At 40.2% G+C, this 22880-nt stretch overlaps 1 protein-coding gene across 3 annotated transcripts; it reads left to right on the top strand.

Moving 5' to 3' along the window:
* The first annotated feature begins 3636 nt into the window (after positions 1 to 3636).
* Positions 3637 to 22798, top strand: BPHL (biphenyl hydrolase like). Of its 3 annotated transcripts, none has more exons than XM_085052000.1 (7): positions 3643 to 3823; positions 6711 to 6814; positions 9297 to 9463; positions 13201 to 13354; positions 15682 to 15813; positions 19420 to 19543; positions 22590 to 22798. In XM_085052000.1, the coding sequence occupies exons 1-7, from the start codon at positions 3714 to 3716 to the stop codon at positions 22675 to 22677; spliced, it is 879 nt and encodes a 292-aa protein (XP_084908126.1). In that variant the 5' UTR covers positions 3643 to 3713; the 3' UTR covers positions 22678 to 22798. The 3 variants fall into 3 exon arrangements, with proteins under 3 accessions (XP_084908128.1, XP_084908126.1, XP_084908127.1); XM_085052001.1 differs by lacking the exon at positions 3643 to 3823 and adding an exon at positions 4451 to 4473; XM_085052002.1 differs by lacking the exon at positions 15682 to 15813 and having other exon boundaries at positions 3637 to 3823.
* The last annotated feature ends 82 nt before the right edge of the window (positions 22799 to 22880 follow it).

Here is a 22880-nt window from a genome sequence, read left to right as displayed (position 1 = left end):
AGGTGAAAACATACCTATCAATATCCAAGAGGCACAAGAGCCCAAGTGATACAGCAGGCCTGAAATAGCAGGATATTTCACCTCACAGAAGTAGATAAAATAAATTAGGTAGAAATGATCAGTCAATATGTATGCACAGACTCAAGAAGCAAAGTCTTCAACAGTACCTGGATAACTGGGGACCTCAAGGAGTGACAGACATGGCTGTAGCACAGCTTGGGTAGAGACCAATGGCACGGTGCTCAGCCAAAATTAGGCTCTAGGACCCATGAGTCAGGGCGTGGGACAGACCCCAGCTGAGGCTCATCATGGCTATTGAAGCCTATTAGTGCCCTGATTGCCCTGACAAATGAGTTCCACCTTGAAAGCTCCAGAGTTAAATCCCTGTTAATGCTGATAATTCTGGGGTCTTGTATGGGATCGCAGCTCCTGATAGGAGAATCCCATGCGTGGGTGAAAATAATGCCTCTTGAGAACTGGAATTAAGTCTTTCTGCCTGATGTTCCAGCAGATCTCAAGGCACCCACTATGTCAGTAACTGACTAGGTCTTTTCTAGATTTTCTTCAACCTGAAATAGTAGATCCAACCGTGAATCAGAAAACTCTTCCTTGCAATTTAATAGACATTGAATATTTCACTGTTCTGAAGTTCTGTCCCTTACAAGGAGCAAGTGAAAACTTTTTCCCTGCTGTTCAGCTCTATAAGGAACTAATCCATGCAGCACCAACAGTGCAGCTTGGCTGCAGGGACTATAATAGCTCATCATAGGAGACAAAGTCCCACTGTGCAGCAGTGATGCCCTCCAGAACATTACCTGGATATGAGGGAAACCCTGACAGTAGCAAATGACCATAGTGAAGAGATGGGGCAACACCAAGGGGGCCAAAAAATCACAGCGGCAGTTAAAAGGGAAATCTGCCCTCAGGGACACATCCCTGGCAGAGCAGTGCTACCTCTTCAAAACATTCTTCTCTTCTCTTCTCTTCTCTTCTCTTCTCTTCTCTTCTCTTCTCTTCTCTTCTCTTCTCTTCTCTTCTCTTCTCTTCTCTTCTCTTCTCTTCTTTCCATGCAATGGCCAGAAACAGGTAGTTTGCAGCATGAACCATCACCAGTAATCAGACAAATAAAAACATTTTATGGGAGTGGTCAGAAAAACTAGTGGTCCAGTTGTTCTCTCTTTCATAGGCATAAAAGCAAGCCAAAAAGTTTAGAGCAGCCTTTGTCTGGCTTTGTCAAAGATTTTTCTCTCCTTTAAGCCACTAATTTATGAAAACATATTTGAGGAAATAGTTGAACCGAAATACTGTGCTCTCCCAGATGCCCATCATTGTGTGCAAATCTGCTTTACTAACAAGACTGGATGTTCTGGTGAACTGAGTAGGTTGAACACAGTTTGAATCTGCAAGTTTACATTGTTTTTGTCTCCAGATCATCCACTACCTGTATCCAGCCTTGGCAGAGTCCTGCTTCCACAGCCCCACCTGTGGCCTGTGGGCCCAGAAAGCAACTCTCCAGCTGAGTCACCCTTCACAATGCCAGTCACTTAACACACACACACACAAAAGGGTCTTTTGCCAATGACATTTCTACCCAACTGCCAAACTATTTTTCTCTCCTCAGGCCAAAGAAGGCAGGACAGTGCCTGTAGAAGGGATTGCATGGTCCAGGTACTTGGGAATGGCCACTCTACAGGCTTTCTGTGCTCCAGAGCTGTGATTGCAGCTGGAGGTGATATATAGTGCAATAGCCCGACTGTGACAGCCTTTTCTACAGAGAGACCTCTCAGTTTCTGTCACACTGGCAATGGAGTTAACCCATCTGAAACTACCCTAGCTTAACTACCTAGCTCATCTCCTTTTTCTCTCATCTGGGAAGGGTGTTTGGTCCTACCTTTCTAGTTACCTCTTCCACCCCACCTACACTGTATTACAAACCCTTTCCACCTTTCAGCACACATTCTGAAAATTTGTTATGTTTCCTTCAGGCTTAGTAAGTAGAGGATATGGAGGAAAAATAGACTAAAAGGCATTTTAACCAAAATGAAATTGGATACAAACTGGAGACCTTTCCCTCTGAAAGCTCATGGTGACGCTTGAGACAGAAGCCCCTTTTGATTCACAGAAAATGCAGAATTCAGAGAAAGCATTAGGCTTGTGCAACAGTAGACCAAGCTGCTTCTTTGTTCTAAACACAGAATAGTCAGCCATCTCCTCCAGTCATTTTCCACCAGAAAGCAACTTAGACAGTGACATTCACAACAAAGATGAGCCTCCAAAAGTAGCCTAAGGGCCAAGGAAACTGCAAGGGCTTGTAAATATCACTGGGCAAGAGCGAAGGCAGCTTGTCCTGATGAAGGATTGCTTGTAATTATCCATACTAAAGACCTTAATCTTAAATGGTTTGATCTGCTCAGGGGATAAACTGAACCAGTATGCTTACACAGCTGAGTTAATCTCTTTATGCACTGGGATTTGTTATGACTGTCATTCACCTCTAAGACTTGTTAGTCCCATGCACACATATGGCAACGGGGTGGGAAGGCTGACAACTATTTACTCTCAGGGCAGTCAGAGCTTCTGCTGGGCTGGAATACTTAACACTGACCTGCCTTGCAGAAACTCCTCTCATCCAGGTATAAGGCAAAAGACCTTTAACCCTAGGTGTGTTTCAAGCATTGTACCAGCTCTGCAGCTTTCTGCTATTTTCCTCGCTATCTTCTCCACCATCACCTTGCCTGGCTGTGACTCAGGATCATGCATGCTCCTTCACGCTTGGAAAACAGACACCAGGGAAAGCAGCTGGTCTTCTTGGTGTTTTCTGGGCAAATTGTGAGAAGGTCCAGAGGAAAGCAAGGCCAAGTGCTGTGCTAAATGAAAGCAGTCAGGCTGCTCCAGAGGTGGCTGGCCCTAATCAGTAAGGGCACTTGCCAAGCTAAAGCCCTTGGCCAGCAGTTGTTCCCCACAAGCAGGCCCTACAAATAACATGGGTGAGGCAGAGTTAATGATGCCTGCCAAGGGCCTGGGAATGCCTGGGCTCTGGGATGCTGAAAGCACCACCAGAGGGGAGCTGCAGTTCCCAGAGCTGCCCTCACTGTCCCAGCTGCCCAGGGAACCGTTCTCCAGGCAGACCTGGAGCCACAGATGACCCCTGTGTCCTCTGTGTTCTCACAGCCCATGGAGCTGCTGCACCACGGGCAGTGCTAGAGGGGCAGTTCATGGCTTCGCGTCCATTGTGTTTCCCAGGACTGAGCTCTCAAGCGGGGGCAGCACTATCCCTTCTCAGGCTCCAAGGCGGGATCAGGGACCAGGAAAATGACCCGGGAGGAGGGACCGACAGCACCCCTCCCACCCCACAGCTGCCGCCGCCGGGTGACCAATCAGCGCCGTGAGGAGGCGGGGCTACAGCCCAGGCGTCAAATCATCCCAGCTCTGCCTTGAATGACAGCGGCTGCCACCAATCAGAGCGCGGGCAGTGGAGGCTCAGTCTCTCTGGACGGCCCGGCACATCCCGGAGGTGACCGGGAGGGCTCCGGATCCCGCCCGGCGGGGCAGGGCAGGGCACGGCACGGCAGGGCAGGGCAGGGCAGGGGAGGGGAGGGGAGGGGAGGTGGGCCAACCCTTCATCCCGCCCGGCGGGGGCAGGACAGGGGAGGCGAGGCGGGCCGCCACCCCCGTCTCCTCCCCTCTCCTCCGGGCCCGCGTTGCTGAGGGCAATGTTTTGCGGGAGCGCGGGCCGGGCCCTCCGGGCGCTGGTGCTGCTGCACATGCAGCCGCCCGCCCGGGCAGCGCCGCTCACGCCCCGGGGACCGGCAGCCTGCTACGGGTAAAAAGCACAGCCGCCTCCTTCCCCCTCTCCCAGCTCCCGCCTGCCTTCCCGCGGGTGGGGAAGGGGCTATTTGGCAGACGGCCGGCGGGATGGACAAGGTGTTAGCAGAGGGGGTGTGCACCGGATCGGGGGTGGGGAGGTGACAAGGTGGGGACTCGGGCAGTATCCTGGGGAGCCTTGCTCCTGCTTTCCCTGTGCTGCGAGGAGCTGTGCGAGGAAGGCTCCGCAGCCCCGAGCGGTCAGTGCCTGTCACCCTCCCCGCTGGCGGTCCCCGCAAGGCAGGACGTGCCGCTGACCGCCTGCCCCTTCGGCCGCCTGCTGCTGCTAAGGGGCTCCCTGCAGGTCGCCGGAGTCGCAAAGAGAACCCAAATATCTAATCTATATCATCCTGCTTATTCTGCAGATCCTGTTGAGGAAAACTGACAGTACTGTAATTTTTTTCCCCTGCACAGATAAAAAGTAGATTGTATCGTAGCACAGCTGGAATAGAGGTAGTTCCCAGATTAAGCTGCACTCCTACAGAGTACGAGGTGAAGCACAAGATCTGCCCACTGTGCACCTGTGCTGCCTTGGTAAACATAGGCAGTGTGTATCCACTGCTTCTCAAAGAGCTGTGCACCTTAACATTCCTAATTCCAAATGCCAGGGTGGGTTTTTTGTTTGTTTTGTTGCACCACGGTTTCCAATTATTCTAACCAATGGAAAATATGGTCTTTGTGAAAGAACAGAAGTGAAGTCATCCTGCTGACAAGCACACTGGTGAAGTAACTTCAGGCTCACAGAAATTTGCTGTTGGGAAGATCTCGTCTGCCTTAGGTGTTGCACAGTTTCTCAGTGCATAAAAAACCTAACTCATTTGTTGTTAGCCTGTAAAGTACTAACAATATCCTCAGTGTGAAACTCCTGGGTTTCATTGGACTTCACACCGAGGCACAATCCAAGAATGGAAAAGCATCACCAACTCAGCAAAATTCTCAAGCCACTGATGTTAATAATTAATCCTAAAAACATAAAACGATGTGGAAAACAAATGTGAATCGGGAAAGCGGAATATATGTCTGTCTAATAAACTGTATGTTGGTAAACTGTTTTTAAAAAGGTAACAAGATGTTGATTATTTCTGTTTTGTTAGGGACTGAAAGTGGTTTTAGCAATTATTAATCATAAGCCAGGAAACCCCAAACCCCACATATTTTTTAAAAAAGAGCAATGTGCTGATTTACTGTGATGAGAACTATAATAAAATACCTGTTGAAATTAATGACACACCAGAAGATGACATATCAGGAAGAATTCTTTTATAAAGAGAGAAAAGTGAGTCAGTTATTCAAAAAGGGAGTAAGGCAGCCCTCTAAGTGCTACATGCAGAATTTAAGTTGTGAAGTGTATAAACCACATCAAATGTGATACACAGACTTAAAGGAAGTTTAGCATTACAGTCAAACTAAACACTTGGATCACATTAGCATAACAATTCAGCAAAATTCACTGAAATTATAATGATGCAGTGAATTTCTTTGAGCTGTACTCTTGCCACAGATCTGCATTTGTACTCCAGTTCTCAAATTGGATCTGCACAGAAGGAGCTGATACTTTTCTGCACAGTCACAACTTATATTCAGGCATGTGGCATGAGGAGTTACACAGACCCAGGATTTTATGTAAAATCAAAAATGGCTTTGTGTTCAACATGTTCTGTGGTTTAACTGCCACTCATGTATTGAGAACCTGAGTTTGCAAGTTATTGTTCATTTTTCTTAGGAAAAGGGTTTAAATTAGTGGGCTTGTTTTTACCCATAATCCGCCATTTTCAACTCTATACATACTGTAAGTAGTTCAGACTTTGTATATAAAAATTCAATTTTTAATGAATTGCCCAGTGTGTATCATGGAATAGAGATTATTGTTACATCTAAGACTGAAAAACAACATATGAAATTCACACTGATTGAATTCATAGGGCAAGCTTATTTAATCTAGATAAAATGAGGGTTCATCAGTAGGTAGCCAAATGGCAAGATTTTTATTATATTACCTTTAAATAAAATGAGTTAGGCTGTTGAAAAGAGGTTTTATAGCCATTAGGGCACAAATTTGCCTGGGAGAACAAATGCAATGGTTTATACTGTTAAGAAGGTACTTTGAATCTATGCTACTTCTGCTTTCTCACTAGATGTTTGTATCTAGACATGGTTTCTTAGGTCACTTATTTGCATTTACACATGCCTTGCTTTGCACTGAAGATTAGTGAAGGTGTTTAAGGGTTGGGGCTGAGAGATGGCCTGGGCAGTTGGTTTCTGTAGTGATTTTCTAGTGGGTGGATTTATTGCTCATGTGGTATTTGCCAAGTAAGTGCTATCTCCTGGTGGGATTACACTGACAGAAATATTATGCTCACATTCTTGTTCTCCTCTCTCATCTCAGTGCAAAGCGGTTTTCATTGAGGAACAGTAACAATAGATTGTGGTTTCTTTGACAGATGAAGAGGCTCAGTTTAGTAATAGCAAGGTGAACACCAGCCCTTTCGAAAGTAATGCTGTGACTGAATGAGATTTCTCCTCTCTAATGTATTTATTTCAATATGTTTCTGCAGCCATGTAAAGCTGTCTTTATATTTTCCTGGTTGCACTCTCAAGCCTTTTATTACACTACCCTTTAGCCTGGGTATGAGCACTACATAACAGTCACAACTGAATACTTCTCTGCTCCTGAGAAGCTTTTTTTAGTCTTCTGTGCACCTGTGAAAGGAAAGAGATCCATTAAAATCTCATAGTACTGTTATTAATATCTAGGAAAATAAATAGTCTGTATACTGGGAGTGACCATGTATTAACAAAAATTAACTGAATGTTTTCCTATTTCTCTTCCCTTTCCCTAACCCTAGTACTTCAATAACATCTGCCAAAATCCAAGTGAATGGAGTACACCTGCATTATCAGAAAACAGGAGAAGGAAGCCATGCAGTTCTTCTGCTTCCAGGAATGCTAGGTCTGGAGATTTTATCTTGTCTTTATAGAGCAACCACCTCTTCATCCATCTGGTCTCAAGCAAGAATGCACAAAACTATTTTGTAATGTATTCAACACCTGATAATGGCGCATTGTCATTAAAAAAAATTGCTACACTTAAAAGGGAAAATGCAGAGTTGTTGCCATCAGTTAACAATTCTTAGAAAATTTCATTTATCTCACCAGGCACCTTTTATACAATGTCTTGACTTGCACTTTTAGATTTAACCGCGTAAAGGCGGTGTCCAGGACAGGTGGCAAGTAGCTACGTAAGGTGGAAAATAGCAGAAGGGGGAAAAATCAGGTCAGCTATATTTGTTACACAGACTGAATTATGCATTCCTTTTTAGAAGCTAGATGGATTCCAACTGAATTAATAGACGTAATGCAACCCTTACAGTTTACTGTGAAAAAGTCACTGTTAAAACTTACTTTTTGCCTAAAGATGTATTTGCATGTTTTGTTTATTCAGGGCAACATCATTAGGATTCTCAGTGGCTTTTTGAGATGGACAACAGGTTCTGCTAGCTAAGTGGTATCTGTCCATCGAATACACTGGTTTTTATATCAATCCTTTAAAATTAACTCAGCCTATTTTTTTCTGGGTTCTTGCAGTTCTAAAGAACCCATCTGACTTGCCAACAGCTCGTGGCTGGCTGTCAGTAGGACTGTTACTCTGCTCAGAGCTGAGCTAATGCTTAACTGAATTGCTGGATAAAGATGATAGAATGTCAAGAACTGAAGAGCAGGAAATATTTGTTCTTCTTGGCAGCAACATTTACAAGCCTTCATGAACTGGTTCTTTCTTTCAAAGAATTCTTAAGGGTAGGGTGGAAAAAATTACTGCTAGTTGTCCTTCAAGTAGTCATATGTTTCAACATACTGATTTTAAACAGCTTTTTAAGCTAGCAATCCTGTTGCCAATGCAAACACTTTAAATATAAATAACGTATTTCTTCAGTTGTGAACAATATTATTATTATTATTATTAGGTGTACATTGCTATAGTGCAATTAGTATTATTACAAATAGTAAAACATAAGCTTATTATCTTTAGCCTTATGAAGTTCATGGTTTAGTATTTTTGCGCAACATGTGGGAATGAACTTCACATTCTGACTGTCACATCCTTCTTCCCTTTGTACTAAGTTTTCAGTATTATTTTATGCTATTTACAGTATAAACAGACTATTAAGTTTGTTGTGGCAACAAGGTAAGTGCTTTTAGGTCAGCCAGAATTAGTCTTTAGACTATTTGTAAACTACATTAAAACAAAATAGATGTGTCTCTTTCTAGCTACAAAAATACTAAGAAAACCAAGAAGATACAGCATTCAGATATGCTCTCAGTCTTGTGTAATTTTCAAGCAAGAAAGTATGACAAGTATGTTCATGATACTGCAGAGATTATACAGGGCCTCTTTTAAAAATATGAGATTAATCAGTTTCTGCTGGCATTTTTCTAACAACCTGATATTTTGTTTCTGACTCTAGCTATTAAATGGTTTCACAAGAGATCATGTCAGGATGCAATGAGCTCATCATAGCAGGCTATGTACAGCCTCTTTTATAATTTAGACCAGTTGGTAGTATCTGAGGACAGATTTCTCCAAGTTAAGAGAAAAAAACTTAAATGCCCTTAAATGACCTTTTAAAATAAGAATGGATGGCCAATTTTGTATTTCAGCATATTAAATTTGAACAAGTCGTAACCAAATAGCACTTAATACTATTACCACACAACCACAACACAAATAAGACATAAGTTGCAGTCTTACCTTCATGCTAGATTACCATCATTCATAGATATCTTGGTACAATAGACTGGCGTACCTAATTTTTAAACTCTTTGAGTCATTAATAAAACAAATGGTTCTGCATCAGAAAAAAATGTCCGTATTTGGCTTATATTGACATATTAGAAAAATCAGAATATACAATTTTATTCTTTTGTGTCACCACTGTCTCCTCAGGCAACAAAGGTCAGCTGTAAGCACCAATATTCTCAAAGAGTTGTTCTATCAAATAACAACTGTCTGGCACAATGCTTTTCACTTATGAATTTGTAGCAGAACATTCCTCCCCTTTCAGTTTCACCTATGCTGCCCAGGTAAACAGCAGTGGCCATGCTAGTGCTTTAAATCTGTTAAAGATAAATCCCTCCTCAGGAAACTCAGTTTAAGGTTCTGTGTATAATCAAATGTGAGAGCACTGTTCCTGGTAACCTTTCATACCTGCCAGAAGTGGTTTGCTCTGAACATACTGCAGATGCCTCTAAAGATTTTAATTGTGGCACTTCCTGTCTGAGAGTTGCAGTGGGTAGTTACAATTAAAGAGTACTTCACTGTTGGATAATCTCTTTTTTAGAATAATATTAGAAGTTTTCTCCAGTTTCCGTTTAAAGTATGTATGCTATGTATGCATTATGGTGGTTAATAAAACTGAAAAATTATAATATTTCAGGGAGTGGTCAAACTGATTTTGGACCGCAGCTAAAGTCTATGAATAAGCAACTTTTCACAGTAGTTGCTTGGGATCCTCGCGGATATGGAAAGTCCATTCCTCCGTCACGAGATTTTCCTCCAGATTTCTTTGAAAGGGATGCAAAAGATGCTGTGGATCTTATGCAGGTAAATCTATTAATACATTCTATTATTTCTTTTTTTTATTGTTTTTAAAGCTGTTTTCCTTAAATTTTGAGAAGGAGGGAGGTTGTTTCCAGCAGACAGCAGATTATGAAAAGACCATACAAATGAATGCTTAAAAGTGAGCATATACACATTAATCTGGAAAATATTTTCTTCTTCCGTCTATTCTGCAAGATGCATAGAGGCTTAGCAGTGGGAATTAATTGTAAAGCAATATGATTTTATTCCAAGACCCTGCCCTAAGAGGTTTGCAGCCAAGAACCATGTAAGTTTAGGTAAAGTGTGTGTAAAAAACAAAGTCTATGCAAAGTGGTTTAATTGAAAGGATTACCGTACTGAAAGGATTTAGAAAATTTTCTATCAAATAGAATCTTGGCATTTTGCCATGAGCAGTCCATTTTAAGAAACATTTGATTCTAAAAATTGGCTCGATGCTTTGCAGCATATTTTACAGCATATTACTGAAATAATTTCTGTAGGAAATCAAAGGCTTCCTGTGACCATATAAAGTCTTATGAACTAATACAGCTATTGTGATTATAAAGAATATGGCCTAGAGCTGTTATTATTTCTCCCTCTTGCAGATTTTTTTATTCAAATCTGTGCTTCTGTGTTCCTCTTTTATTCTGTCCTATAACTGCTGACACTATTTTCTGGCTTAGTTTTAACTAATATTTTGGCTTTTTTATATTAAGCTATACAGTCTCTTTCGTCATGTTAAGTAAGTTGGCAGAGCACTAAAATTCCAAAAATATGAGGCAAGATTCAGACAGTCAGTCCAACTGTATTTCTGTAATAAACAATAACCTTGCTGAAACTGGAAATGTGGCCTTCCTGGTGTATTCTGCATAGCAAAACAAAGTAAGTCTGACAGCAGAATCGGGATTAAGACACAGATTTGCCCTCTAACCATAAAGGCAATCTCTCCGCACTGTAAATCTTCTGTTCTTCTGCAGCACTAGCAAAGAAAATACAGATGCTACTGTGAATAGGTGACAAACTTGTGGTCTAAATGGTTGTAACCCCGTTTCTTGTGTCTGTTTGAATACTAATAAATGCAAAACAGAAAACAGAGCTTTCCCCAAAGGGAATGTAACCATGTAGCTTCCAGCCAAACAGGACAGCAGCCTACTGATATCTAGAGCTGCCAAAGCAAATAAGACATAGCATCCTGGTTTTTTTGAAGCTGTTTCTCAATACAAGCATAAAATAACAAATTATTAATACCTTACCAAGCGTGGGTAACTTGCTTTTATTTTAGTATTATAAAGTATAGTATAAATCCCAAGGAATCATTCCAGCTATGATTTCCAGAATATAATGGTTTACATACATCATCCAGCCTGCAATTAGCCAAAAAAGCACATATATATAGGTGAGCCTTTTGAGCCTTTTGTGGTCATTTGATTGCATTTTACATACGCCTGGATGGAGGAGGTGAGTTGAAAAGAAATTTTGTTCACTCACAGAGTAAAGGCAGCACAAAATCACCCACAGAATTATGCTGTGCAGCCAGCTTTCATGCCCATGTTAGGTTAGAGACCTGGACTGTAAGTAGTTCAAAATTAAAGCAGGCAAACATGCATTCCTTATCCGGCACATCTGTTACATCACGTCGTTTTTCTGAAGGCTGCAAAGGATAAATTAAATTCCTCCTACTGGAAAAGCATCCTGAGATACCCCAAAGAATGTATCAAGATAAAGGCTAGAAAACAAGATAAATACTGGAGGCAAATAGATCTCAAATAACCTGGCATGAAGAACAAAAATTTTAATCAGCTATTCCATCCATCAGCCAAATTTGAGCTCCATAATTTGCTATTGGCAGTAGGGGCACAGTAGCAACATCAAAAACTTAACCTTTACAAGCACTGCTGCCAACCTCCAAAACCCGCCAAGACACCGGGAACCCTTCAGCAGCATGATAATGAAAGTTGGACCCAGATTAACTACGTCTTCAGCAGACCAACACCATTTTCTGATCAGTTGCAAAAATTCAAAGTTCTCTTTTCTTGCTATCAGCTCTTACTTTACATGTCCTTTTCTCTCCCCTACCTAATTTCTTTTCTGTTTAGTAATTACAGCGTAGCAGAGTGAAATCTAAAATTGGTCAACACTACAGTGAGCAGAATACCAAGGATGAAGCCAAAAGCAGGAAAGCCTTATAGGGATAGAAGTCTGCTAAGTATCAAGTTGATTAGTAAAGTTTTGCCTTACTTGAGAAAGACAGCTACAGAGGGAGAAAAATAAGTTTTTACTTTGCTTGTAAACTTGATGCTCATTACCTGCATTTTTGCTTTCTTCTGTCACAACAAAGCAGGCCTGGACTTCCAACACCACCAAGCACCAAAGCAATTAATTCAACTAACTTGTTCTTTTTCCTTCAAAAGTACAATAACCTACTTAATTACATCTAAAAGGCTGTAATTTCTGCAGAACAAAAGCAAAAAACACTGTGAAATATATCCTCTTGTGAATGAGTTCACAAACTGAAGTTTCTATATGCAAAACTGCAAGTATTGCTTAGCTGTTGAATATTGTCTCTCTGCAACCTTCAGATGCATTTTCTCATAAGTGCCTTTACCTTCCCCATTCTTTGCCCACTGGACATAACACACACAAAATCCTCTCTCCTGTCACTGCCAGTACCCCCTGCCACATATAGTGATTTATGAGGAAACAAGAGTTTCAAATTCTGGTGCAAAACATTGTCATAGAATCACAGAATATGCTGAGTTGGAAGAGACCCATCAGGATCATTGAGTCCAACTCCTGGCCCTGTGCAGGACACCCCAAGAATCACATCATGTGTCCTGAGAGCATTGTCCAAATGCTTCTTGAACTTTGTCAGGCTTGATACTGTGATGTCTTCTTCCCTGGGGATCCTGTTCCAGTGCCCAACCATCCTCTGGGTGAAGAACCTTTTCCTGATATCCAACCTAAACTTCCCCCAACTCAGCTTCATGCCATCCCCTTGGGTCCTGTCACTGTTCAGAATGAATTAAGGTTTTGGTTGTCATTGCCCTAAGCTTTCCTTTTCAAGAAGGAGGAATTTCACTATTGATGTTTTGAGTTGCAACTCACTGTGAAGTAACATTTAAAATATACACTTAAAAGCTTCAGAAAATGTGAATTAGCAACTAAAATTTGATAAAATCCCCTAAAAAAATACTTTAAGCATTTTTTGGTTGTTATAGAGCATTTTTTTGGGTTTTTTTTAGCTTAGCTAGCATCAGTAAATCAGATCACTGGCTTCCATTTTTCAAGTCTTACACTTTTCTTTTTCTTAAGTTTAGCTTAATCTTGGATTGCTTATCCTCCACACTGTGATAGTCTTTGCCAACTTCACACCAAGAGAATCCATGGATTCTTCATATCATCAGACTCTCTGAAAAGGTTTTTATCTCCATTTAAAATAAACTTTTCTTTTTTTGGGTGGCTTTTTAAAATGCAGCAACAACCTAATAGGACTATTGCCTGTTTCATTAGAGTTATAGAAAATTGAAGTGGCAGGTGTAATTTCTTATTTTCTAAATATTTGATTTTTTTAGAATTTTAATGTATAGCAGGAAAATTATATTTTCTAATTAGGAAAGCTAACTATAGTTCAACTATGTCATGTTGTGTCTAAAACTGTACAGTTAATTTTCAAGAAGTGTTTGACATTTTGTTGTAAAACCAGCTGATGATTTGCATATAACTTTCATGTATGAATCAAGGCACTAAAATTTAAGAAGTTCTCCTTGCTGGGGTGGAGTGATGGTGGAATTACAGCACTCATTGCAGCTGCTAAATACCCAACTCTTATCCACAAGTTGGTTGTCTGGGGAGCAAATGCCAGCGTTACTCAAGAGGATGTGAGAATTTACAATGGTATGTACAAACTGCATGTCGTTCTCTAAATGAATTATTTTAATTTCTTCTTGACCCAAGGGTCTTAGTCACATAACAGCATAGCGGAGACAGAGCTGAGGACATAACAAACCTCAAGATAGGACACAAAATTCACTGCATTGCTAAGGATAGGGATAGATTAAAGTGAGAAACCCTCTAGCAATTACTCTAGGGGTAATATAATATAATATAATTTTAACAAGTCCTTACCAACTTACTCTGATGAAAAGCAGGAGTTACAATAGCTTGTCAGTAGTTTTTTAGAAAGTGAAATTTTTGTTACTACAACAAATTATTAAAAAAAAATTCCAAATAATACTAGTGACCCCCAGGTTTGATTTGATTTCTTACATCTCACACAACCTTTAATCCAGGTCCACAGATAATCACTGGTATAAAAGCTCATAACATCTTTTGCCTCTAGGAGCTATATAATATAGACAGTAAGAAAACAAGCTTAAAACTTACCTTTTAAGTTCAGGAAGCAAATGAATCATTCAAGTAAATATCCCAAGATGTCTTTATCATTTGCATTCCTTTATAGTTAATTATTGTCATTAGAAAACCTTTGCAAAGAAAAGAAACATGGGATTTCTGATCCTTATTCTACTCATGTCAAATAAACTCTGAGATCACTTCTCACAATAAAGAAAAATAGGAAAAAACTGCTGGTGAACCCAGAAAGGGACCATATTTCCTTCTGAGTGTAGAAATGAAAAGAGTTAACCATGTAGGCTCTCAACAAATGTAACCCAGTATAGTTTCATTTTAGTGACTGGAGTTTGATTTATACCAGCTGTGAAATCTGTCTGGCTTCAGCAAATTACAAGTATATGCATTGCACATGTGTATTTACCTCACCTGTACTAAAACTAAATGTGGTAGTACCACATTTAGTAGTATTAGTAGTGATATATATTAGTAGTGATATATATTTTTAGTTCAGAAAGCAAAATGCTTTTGAGCTCTGGAAAATGCTTTATTTCTTGATATGTTTTTATATTTATGAGATTTTTATTGTATAAATATGAAATGCACATCTCCCTGCACAACAGGCTAAAAAGTAAAAGAAAAAGAAAAAACCAACAACAAAAAAGAAGTCCTATTTAAATAGAGCACCCACTGCAAGACTGGCCTTTGTCCTCTTTGTGGATTGTTGCTTTCAACATCTCTCTCTGGCTGACAGAGCTTAGAGAGTAGCAGCACAAGTCTTCTGCAACTGACTCATCAGTGCATCTCAGCTGCAGTGGAAGGTTTTGTAGGAGAGAAAGGTCTTGATTTGGTATCTATGTCCTTTCAAAATCGGCTTCTCCCTTTTCTTTTTAAATTAATGCCAGCCACAAGGATAAAGCAGTAGATTCTGTATGGGAAACAGTTGTTAAGTAGCACCTAGCCTGAGATGGCTCTAACTGATTTCCAATCAGATGCTGTTGTAAAACACTTTCAGTCACTGCTACCTTTGTCATTTGGCTGGACAGGTTCTCATTGTTAATTAACACCTCACTCCTTTCTTCCCTTAATTCCCTTTTGAAACCAATTAAAACCTTTGCTAGTGGCATATATTGCTGTTTCATGATTCAGTACTGTCCTGTTCTCTGCTATGCCAACTTTGTTTCAGGCTTTATCAGTAAAAAGCTGTACAGCTGAAATATAGTTTAGTGAAAACTCTTTTGAATACCTAGTTTGTGACTACTACTGAAAATTTTAGAGGGAAAAAATGGGGAAATCTGATAAATGCATAACTAAAATGTCTAATTATTTGTACAGCTTTAGCCAGGCTGCCATGAGTCACTTGTTTTTGTGTAAAACTGTGGCAAATGTACTATGATGTCAGCCTGCTGGAATGACTTAGTAAGAGCTTCCTTCCTCTGAGAGCTGGTAGGAGCCATGGAAGAACTTCCATCCATGAGTCAATGCAAAAGGCTAAAGGATATAAAAAAGAACTGCCAGGTCTGGCACGTTGTTATGAAACAGTCCCATTTTTATACACAAGTCCCTTGAACTTCTCTTAGGAAAGCCTTCCAGGAAGAACCATCAGAAGTTTTAGGACTGAGTCCTTTGATTATTTTTTTTCTGTTGTGACCATAATAACAAGATGTTCCTCTACAACTCAGAAGACCACAACAGAGATTGCTCAACGTTCTTTTTTATATCCTTTCCATACTATGAATTATTTTAAATATTCATTGCAGTTTCAAGTTTTAAATACATATTTGCAGTCTTGTTTGAAAACTTCCCAATATTAGGTGTGGTTTTTGTCTTGTTGCTGGAAAGGATATGACATATTTCAATATTATTTTATATAGGCATCCGAGATGTTTCAAAATGGAGTGAAAAGGTCAGGAAACCACTGGAAGAGCTGTATGGACATAAGTACTTTGCAGAAACCTGTGAGGCTTGGGTAGATGGAATATCACGCTTTGCTGAAAATTCAGATGGTAAGGCTTTGTTGAACTGAAGCAGTTGGAGTAGCAAGCAATTCTGCATAAAAATCTAACAGTGCTTCTAGCAGCCAGTAAAGGAAGGACTCTCCATGTGGCATTAAAAGCTGAGTCTGACTCACATTCAGGAGTAACACAGTTGCTCTGTAGATTGTTCACAGAACCAGAAAGGTACAGGAGGAAAACATTTATGGAAAACATTAGTTGTTGAGGCTGTTCTTGTTCCACCACAAAACTACATTATTACGTCATTGCTTTTGTGCAGAGCAAACAGGAGGGATTCTGCTCAACCAGAATCTTTTTCTCCTCTCCTGTCTCTATGTCAAAGGATTATCTTTCAGTGACATTTTTAAGATATCCCAAAAGAAAGGCATGCTCTTTCCATTTTTTGTAAAACAGAGCTGAAGAACTCTTTCAAACCTGGTAGCATGAGTTGAAAAAGAAGGGACTTCAGATTTTGAGAACTCAGAATTAAAAAAACACATTTAAAAAAAACACTAGTGACACAGCTCAGCTGTTTAAAAAATTTTTTTAAAATGCTGAACTAAACAATATAGTTGTTTGTCCCTGAAGACTTCTGTGATTACTCTACATAGACCTTTTCAGCAAAGGATATTATGAATAATAATTTGCAGTTCTATTTTAATTCAGAGGAAATTTGCTTTTAATTTGCCTAAAGCAGTGATACATAATACATAAAAAAGGAGTTTGTAACTCTTATAAACATTTTCCTATAGCTCTCATAATGAAAGATAGGAAATTATGTGCATTAGTAGGTAACAGGCACTACCAGGAAAACATTCCTTCATTTCATATTTTTTTCCACAAGTTTTTGCATAGGTTCAACGTGGAACTAGAATTTCTCCCAGTAAAGTGATATAACAAATTATGATCCAGTTTTATTTTACCCTTTCTAGAATGCATTTCCTTAAAACTATTTTTTTCTGAAGTGCAAAGCCCATGCTGGTGAATCTGTGGCTGTGATGTCCTTTCACTGCCTGCACATGCCTCAGACATTATGAGATGAAGTGACTGTGAAAAAGAAACCACCTGGAGACATGTAACAAGGAGCTGAATTACCTAGATGCTGAAACTGGGTCAGATATTGGGAGAAGCTTAATGTTTGCTGCAAGAGATGAGCAGCAATCAGACTGCAGGTTTTTTCCCAGGGAAGAATGATTTAGACTACAAACAGGCCATCGTGCAGTTAAAGATACTGCAATACAGGCACAGATAGAGCAGATATAAGAAAAGGGGTTAATAAAACCCATCAGAGATGAAAGGAGGACAACAAAGCCTATGTTGGTCAAAATCTTGAGCTCTGTTTAAAACTAGACTGCTCTCCCTGAATGAGACATGTTTTAGTGTGAAATACCATGAGACATGAACTTTTAGAAGGAGCCAACACAAAATGAAACTGGGTGAGTTGCATAAAGTCTCAAAATCCAAGATTCACTGTTCTATGATTTTAGAGTAAATATAATTTAGTGGTTATAGTACAAAACAGTTTTAGGTCTGGAAACTAGGAAATAATAGTTTGACTGCCAGCTATGTCCCTAGATAAATAACCTACATTTACTTGGTACTGGTTCTGAAAAACAGTCAGCATTTCTGGATGTGTTAGAGGACTATGGATAAAATGTTTTAAATGAAAATATTTAATCAGTAAAACTGCAAACTAAGGCTACATAAATAACCATGCAACTGGAAAAACTGTGAAACAGCCTCTGACTTTAGAGCTAAGGGAAGTGTACAAGTATGAGCATTGATCTTAGAGCTGTTAGTAGCTGCAGGGTGACAATAATGAATAGACAAATTTATCTCAAAGAAAAATGGAATATAAAACTTACGAATAATGTTTTGCCCAAAGATTCCCTTGCAGGAACTTGGGAAGTTAGACAATGAGTTTGCAAACAGGGTTGCTAAGGGATGAGGAAAACAAGAGTAGAAAATTCAGAAAAGTCTTTAAGCAAAAGCATTAAAATTACTTCTAGTGAGATTAATGACTAGTAAACAAAATTATGAGTGGGAAGGGAAAATAACCTTTGAATAGTTTTAGTATTAAATATTTATGCATTTGTATTGGGTTTCCATGGCCGGGTTTTGATACCATGGGGATTGCAGGGTACCTAGAAGCTTCCTCCATGTCCAGCAGGGTCAATGCCAGCCTGCTCCAAGACAGACATGCTACTGGCAAAGGCCAAGCCAGTCAGTCATAGCACTAATACCTCTGTGAAAACATATTTAAGAAGGGAAAAAAAGGTTACTGCACAGATGTTGCTGCAGCCAGAGAAGATCAGAGTGAGAATATGTGAGAGGAACAGCTATGCAGGCACTAAGTCAGTGGAAGAGGAAAGGGAAGAGCTGTTCTAGTGCAGAAATTCCCCTGCAGCCCATGGTGAGGCATCTGTGCCCCTGCAGCCCATGGAGGTTCACAGGGATGCAGAGATCCACCTGCAGCTATTGAAGGAGCCCATGCCAGAGCATGGATGATGCCTGATAAAGGGCTCTGTACCTGTGGGAAACCCGTGCTGGAGTATGCTCCTGGCTGGGACCTGCAGACCCATGGAGAGAGGAGTGTGCATGAGAGCAGGTTTCCTGGTAGGACTTGGCACTCAGTGGGGGACTCATGCTGAGCAGGCTGTGCCTGAAGGACTGCACCCTGCAGGAAGGTGACCCACGCTGCAGCAGTTTGTGGGGAACCATTGCTTGTTGGATGGATTCATGCTGGAGAAATTCATGGAGAACTGTTTCCTATGGGAGGGACCCCACACTGGAGCAGTGGAAGGACTCCCTGAGCAGCAGCAGGAAGAACCTGTGATGAACTGACCATAACCCCCACTCCCCATCTCCCTGCACCACAGGGGGACACGAGGTAGAAGCCACAAAGAAGCCTCTAAGATTTATTTTGCTTCTCATAATCATGCTCTGATTTTGTGAATAATAAATTCAATTAATATCCCTGAGTTCAGTCTATTTTGCCAATGATGGTATTTGGTCAGTGATTTCTCCTGGTCCTTATCTCAACTCAGGAACCTTTCATTCTGCTTTCTCTCCCCTGTCCACTTGTGGAAGGGAGTGAGGCAGAGGCTTAGGTGGGTGCCTGGCATCCATCCAGGGTCAACCCTTTAGAGAATTGCAGACAGCAAAGGGCCTGGGCAGTGCCAGAGGTATGAATGAGTACAGCCTAAGTTAATTTGTTCACAAAAAGTAGCAAAGCTTGTAAGCTGACAACCGATGTAGCAAAATGTAGGTTAACGTGAGGGCCATAAGACTCTATGGCTGAAAAGAGCAAAGCCGGGAAGGAGATGCATGTATTGGCTTTGAAGAGCCAAAGAGAGCCTGGGGGAAATGTGGAACTTCATTCCCTCTATCCTTTTATGCTAGTATCCATTATTGGAGCAAACTGCAGTAAAGTAAGGTTTTTGGAGAAAGAAATATAAATTATAGTCCTGCTTACACAGTTCTGTAGATTAATCACACACTATCCACAAGGAGAGGCAATAGCTAGAACCCAGTGGAGTTCAGAGTCCTTTACTGAAGCAGCTTCATCTTTCACAGAATTTTAAAACAAAGTGTGACCTTCATTTGTTTTCTCCCTAGGTAATATCTGCCAACAGTTGCTGCCAGATATTAAATGTCCCACATTTATAATTCATGGTGAGAAAGACCCTTTGGTCCCACAAGCTCATGCAGAATACATTCATAAGCACATCAAAGGCTCTCGGTAAGTTAAGTGATTGAGTTTTTATAAACCATTGTTAAAGAAACGAAGCAGTTCAAACCCAGTGTTTAAAAAAAAAAAGTATTTGGATGAGTTGTCTCTGCTACACAGAGAGCTATTCTAAATTTCCCTAACAAGTTACAATGCAAACAGTGTAACTGGACCTTCCTTGCAATATAAAAGTACAGTATTTTAATAAGCTCCTTCCTAAGGCCCTCTGAGAGAAACCAAGTTCCTTTTCCTCTTTCCACTACACAAACAGAACCACTACTCCCTAAGATTTATCAAAGCAAGCAAACTTCTGCTTTGTTTGTTATGAGCATTGCATTCCTTTTGCTGTAAGAAACCTCATTTCTGTCCCATTCAGTACAACAGGGAACTAGGTGCTATGAATGGAGAGAGATTCCCAGTTAATAAAGAGAGCAGCACAGGATACTTCTGTTTGCTCTGCCTTAATGATGTGAACAACAACCTCAAAGATTCTGTGTTTCCACCTCTCCATGAATTTTCAGTGTTTTTAAGAAAAGCAGAATGAGAAAAAAAATGTACAGCTGTGCCCAGAAATATTACTATATAAACAAGAAAAATACCAGGGCAGCATCTGCTTCATGTGTTGTGGCTTAACCCCAGGCAGCAACAAAGCACCACTCACTCTCCCACTCCTGGGATCAGGGACAGAATCAGATGAGTAAAAATGAAAGAAACCTCATGTGTTGAGATAAAGACACTTTAATAGATAAAGCAAAACATGCAAGCAAAGCAAAACAAGGACTTAACTCACTGCACCCATAGGCAGGCAAGTATTCAGCCATTCCCAGGAAAGCCAGGGTCCATCATGTAACAGTTACTTGGGAAGACAAATGCCACCCCTCCAAACAGCCCCTTTCTTTCTTTCTTTCCCCAGCTCTGTATGCTTAGCATGATGCCATATGGTATGGAATATTCCTGTAGTTAGTTGGGGTCATCTGTTCCAGCTGTGTTCCCTCCCACCTCTCTTGTGCATCCCCAGCATCCTCCCTAATGGGGCAGTATGAGAAGCAGAGCCTTGATGCTGTGCAAGCATGGCTCAGCAGTAACAGAAACATCTCTATATTATCAACACTGCTTCCAGCACAAATCTAAAACACATCCCCATAATAGCTACTGTGAAGAGAATTGACTCTATCCCAGCCAAAGCCAGCACAACTTGAAAATTCTAGAAATGCTTCCTACACAAAGCAGGGATTTTACCAGCTGAATTTTCTTCATAAATTAGCACACAAATGCAAGAGTTCTATTGCTACATAATAACAGACTGTGATGATTAGCACCAGAGAACAGAAGTAGCAGGAAAAAAAAAAGAAAAAAAATTTTATGAATGCAAAGTGTAGGGAACTGTTTCACTGGTGTCATCTCCATGCAAAAATGAATGATACTATCTCAAAGTCAGCCCCACTGATCATAATAATGCGTTCTGCCACAGGAAAGATGAGAACAAGAGATGTTCCTAACACAATTACATGCTGGTGTTTTATTTCATGTCTGCTGGTTCATTACTCCTACATGCCCTGCTCAGGATACCTATCATCCTGCTTGGTTTCACTGAGCTCCAAAACACCCCAGATGCTGACTGTGGTAAATTATCCCAAAAAGCTAGACAAGGATCTGACAGCCTCTCTTTAGAAGACAAGTCAAAGAGGAGAAACACTGTTAGAAATTGCCTTCCAATAAAATGTAAAACAATGATTCTTGGCATGTTTTTGTGCTGAAGTACTACCCTGTATGCACATTTGTCAGAAAAGAAATCAGAGTAATGGTGTTCTCAGAAATTAATGCTTGGTCACATGGTCCCATTCTTCCCTGGTTACACTGGAAATTATATGTTCCATTGTGAAGCAGAATGAAAAGCTTAAATTCACTATGTTTTCAGTAACACATGCTTCTACCATCAGCTTTTCTTGCATTGATTTTTATCTTGTAGTTAAGTAGAAAAAGCTTCTTCTGATTAGAGTGCAGATATATTGCGTATTTCTCTTGTGGTGGAAGAGTGTGCCATCATTTTGCATTTGCATGGTATTGCTGGAGTTTGGTAGCATTACAGTAGTAGGAAATATTAACAGCAGTGCTAAAGGTTTGTGCATCTGTGTGCTGCTTAGTCTTTGAAGAAATAGACTTAATGAAATTCAGATGGAATTCACTAGAAAAGCTGGGTGTGTTCCCATGCTACTGCTCTTTTCCCAAAACAAAACAGCACTTGTCACCACCAAAAGGTAAATCCCTCTTGCTGTAGTGGGACTTTGATGACACGAAGGCAACAAAGTATCAGTCAAAATGGCTTTAGCTCTGTTGAAACTGCTTAGTATATGGTAGAACAAAACAACTTAGAGAATTTCCCACTGCCATATAAATTATACATCCCTGATGTATAAAATTTGTCACAGATAGAAGGCAAAATAAGTAGCATTTTAGGCATGTAAAACTCATATTTGTATTACAAAGATTTAACCTTATTCACTTTAACCTCATACTACTTCTAAGCTTTTGGTATAGTCAGAGAAGTTCTGACTTCTATTGTAATGGTTGAATGGTATTAGTTTTGGATTGGCTTTGTGCAGAAAGATTAGACAAAGTACAAATACTAACCAAGTTTGGATCATGACAAGAACTCTACATTTCACTGCCCAGCACAGCTACTGTTCTCTGAAAAAGGCAAAAGTGCTCAGGTACTTTACATACCTTTCAAAGATGTATCCTCCTCGCATAAGTTTTGGAATCTTGTCTTCTCTGAAGATCACCAGAAAGGTGTCTAGAAACTGGGTCTAGGACACAGAAGTTTGTTTTAGGATTATTTTTTCCTCCCCAAAGTGGGACAAGTAGTATGATTGTTTCTCCAGCTGTTGCTGTGGTTCACATTCTGAACCACATACATAGGGGACAGTACTTAAAATAAGAGTTACTACAGTTCCTTCCTGAGTAACAAAGAGCAAAGAAAATGCAACAAGTATTTTAATTACCTATACTCACAGAATAAAATGTCTAATCAGTGTTTTATTTCTTTTTCTCTTTTAAGGTTGCTTCTGATGCCGGAAGGAAAGCATAATTTACACCTGCGTTTTGCAGAGGACTTCAACAGAGAAGTAGAAAATTTCCTACGCTGACTTGAACTGTAAAACAATCAGAGGTGTTTGGCCTTGTTTAGGAATTTAAGTTGGCTTTCCATTTTTAATGAAGTTATAAGTAGGTTAGGGTCCCATCCTGTAATAAAAAACATTAAACATATTTGCATGAGAAGCATATGCCTTAAGAACATGTAAGCCTCAGTGATCAGAGCATACCACTGCACTGCAAGATTTCAGACGTC

Source organism: Lichenostomus cassidix, chromosome 2 (genome assembly GCF_008360975.1).
Source record: "Lichenostomus cassidix isolate B80296 chromosome 2, HeHo_3.0, whole genome shotgun sequence".
Taxonomy (NCBI): domain Eukaryota; kingdom Metazoa; phylum Chordata; class Aves; order Passeriformes; family Meliphagidae; genus Lichenostomus; species Lichenostomus cassidix.
The sequence above is the reverse complement of the archived record's forward strand: the minus strand, read 5'-3'. Positions and strand labels throughout refer to the sequence as shown.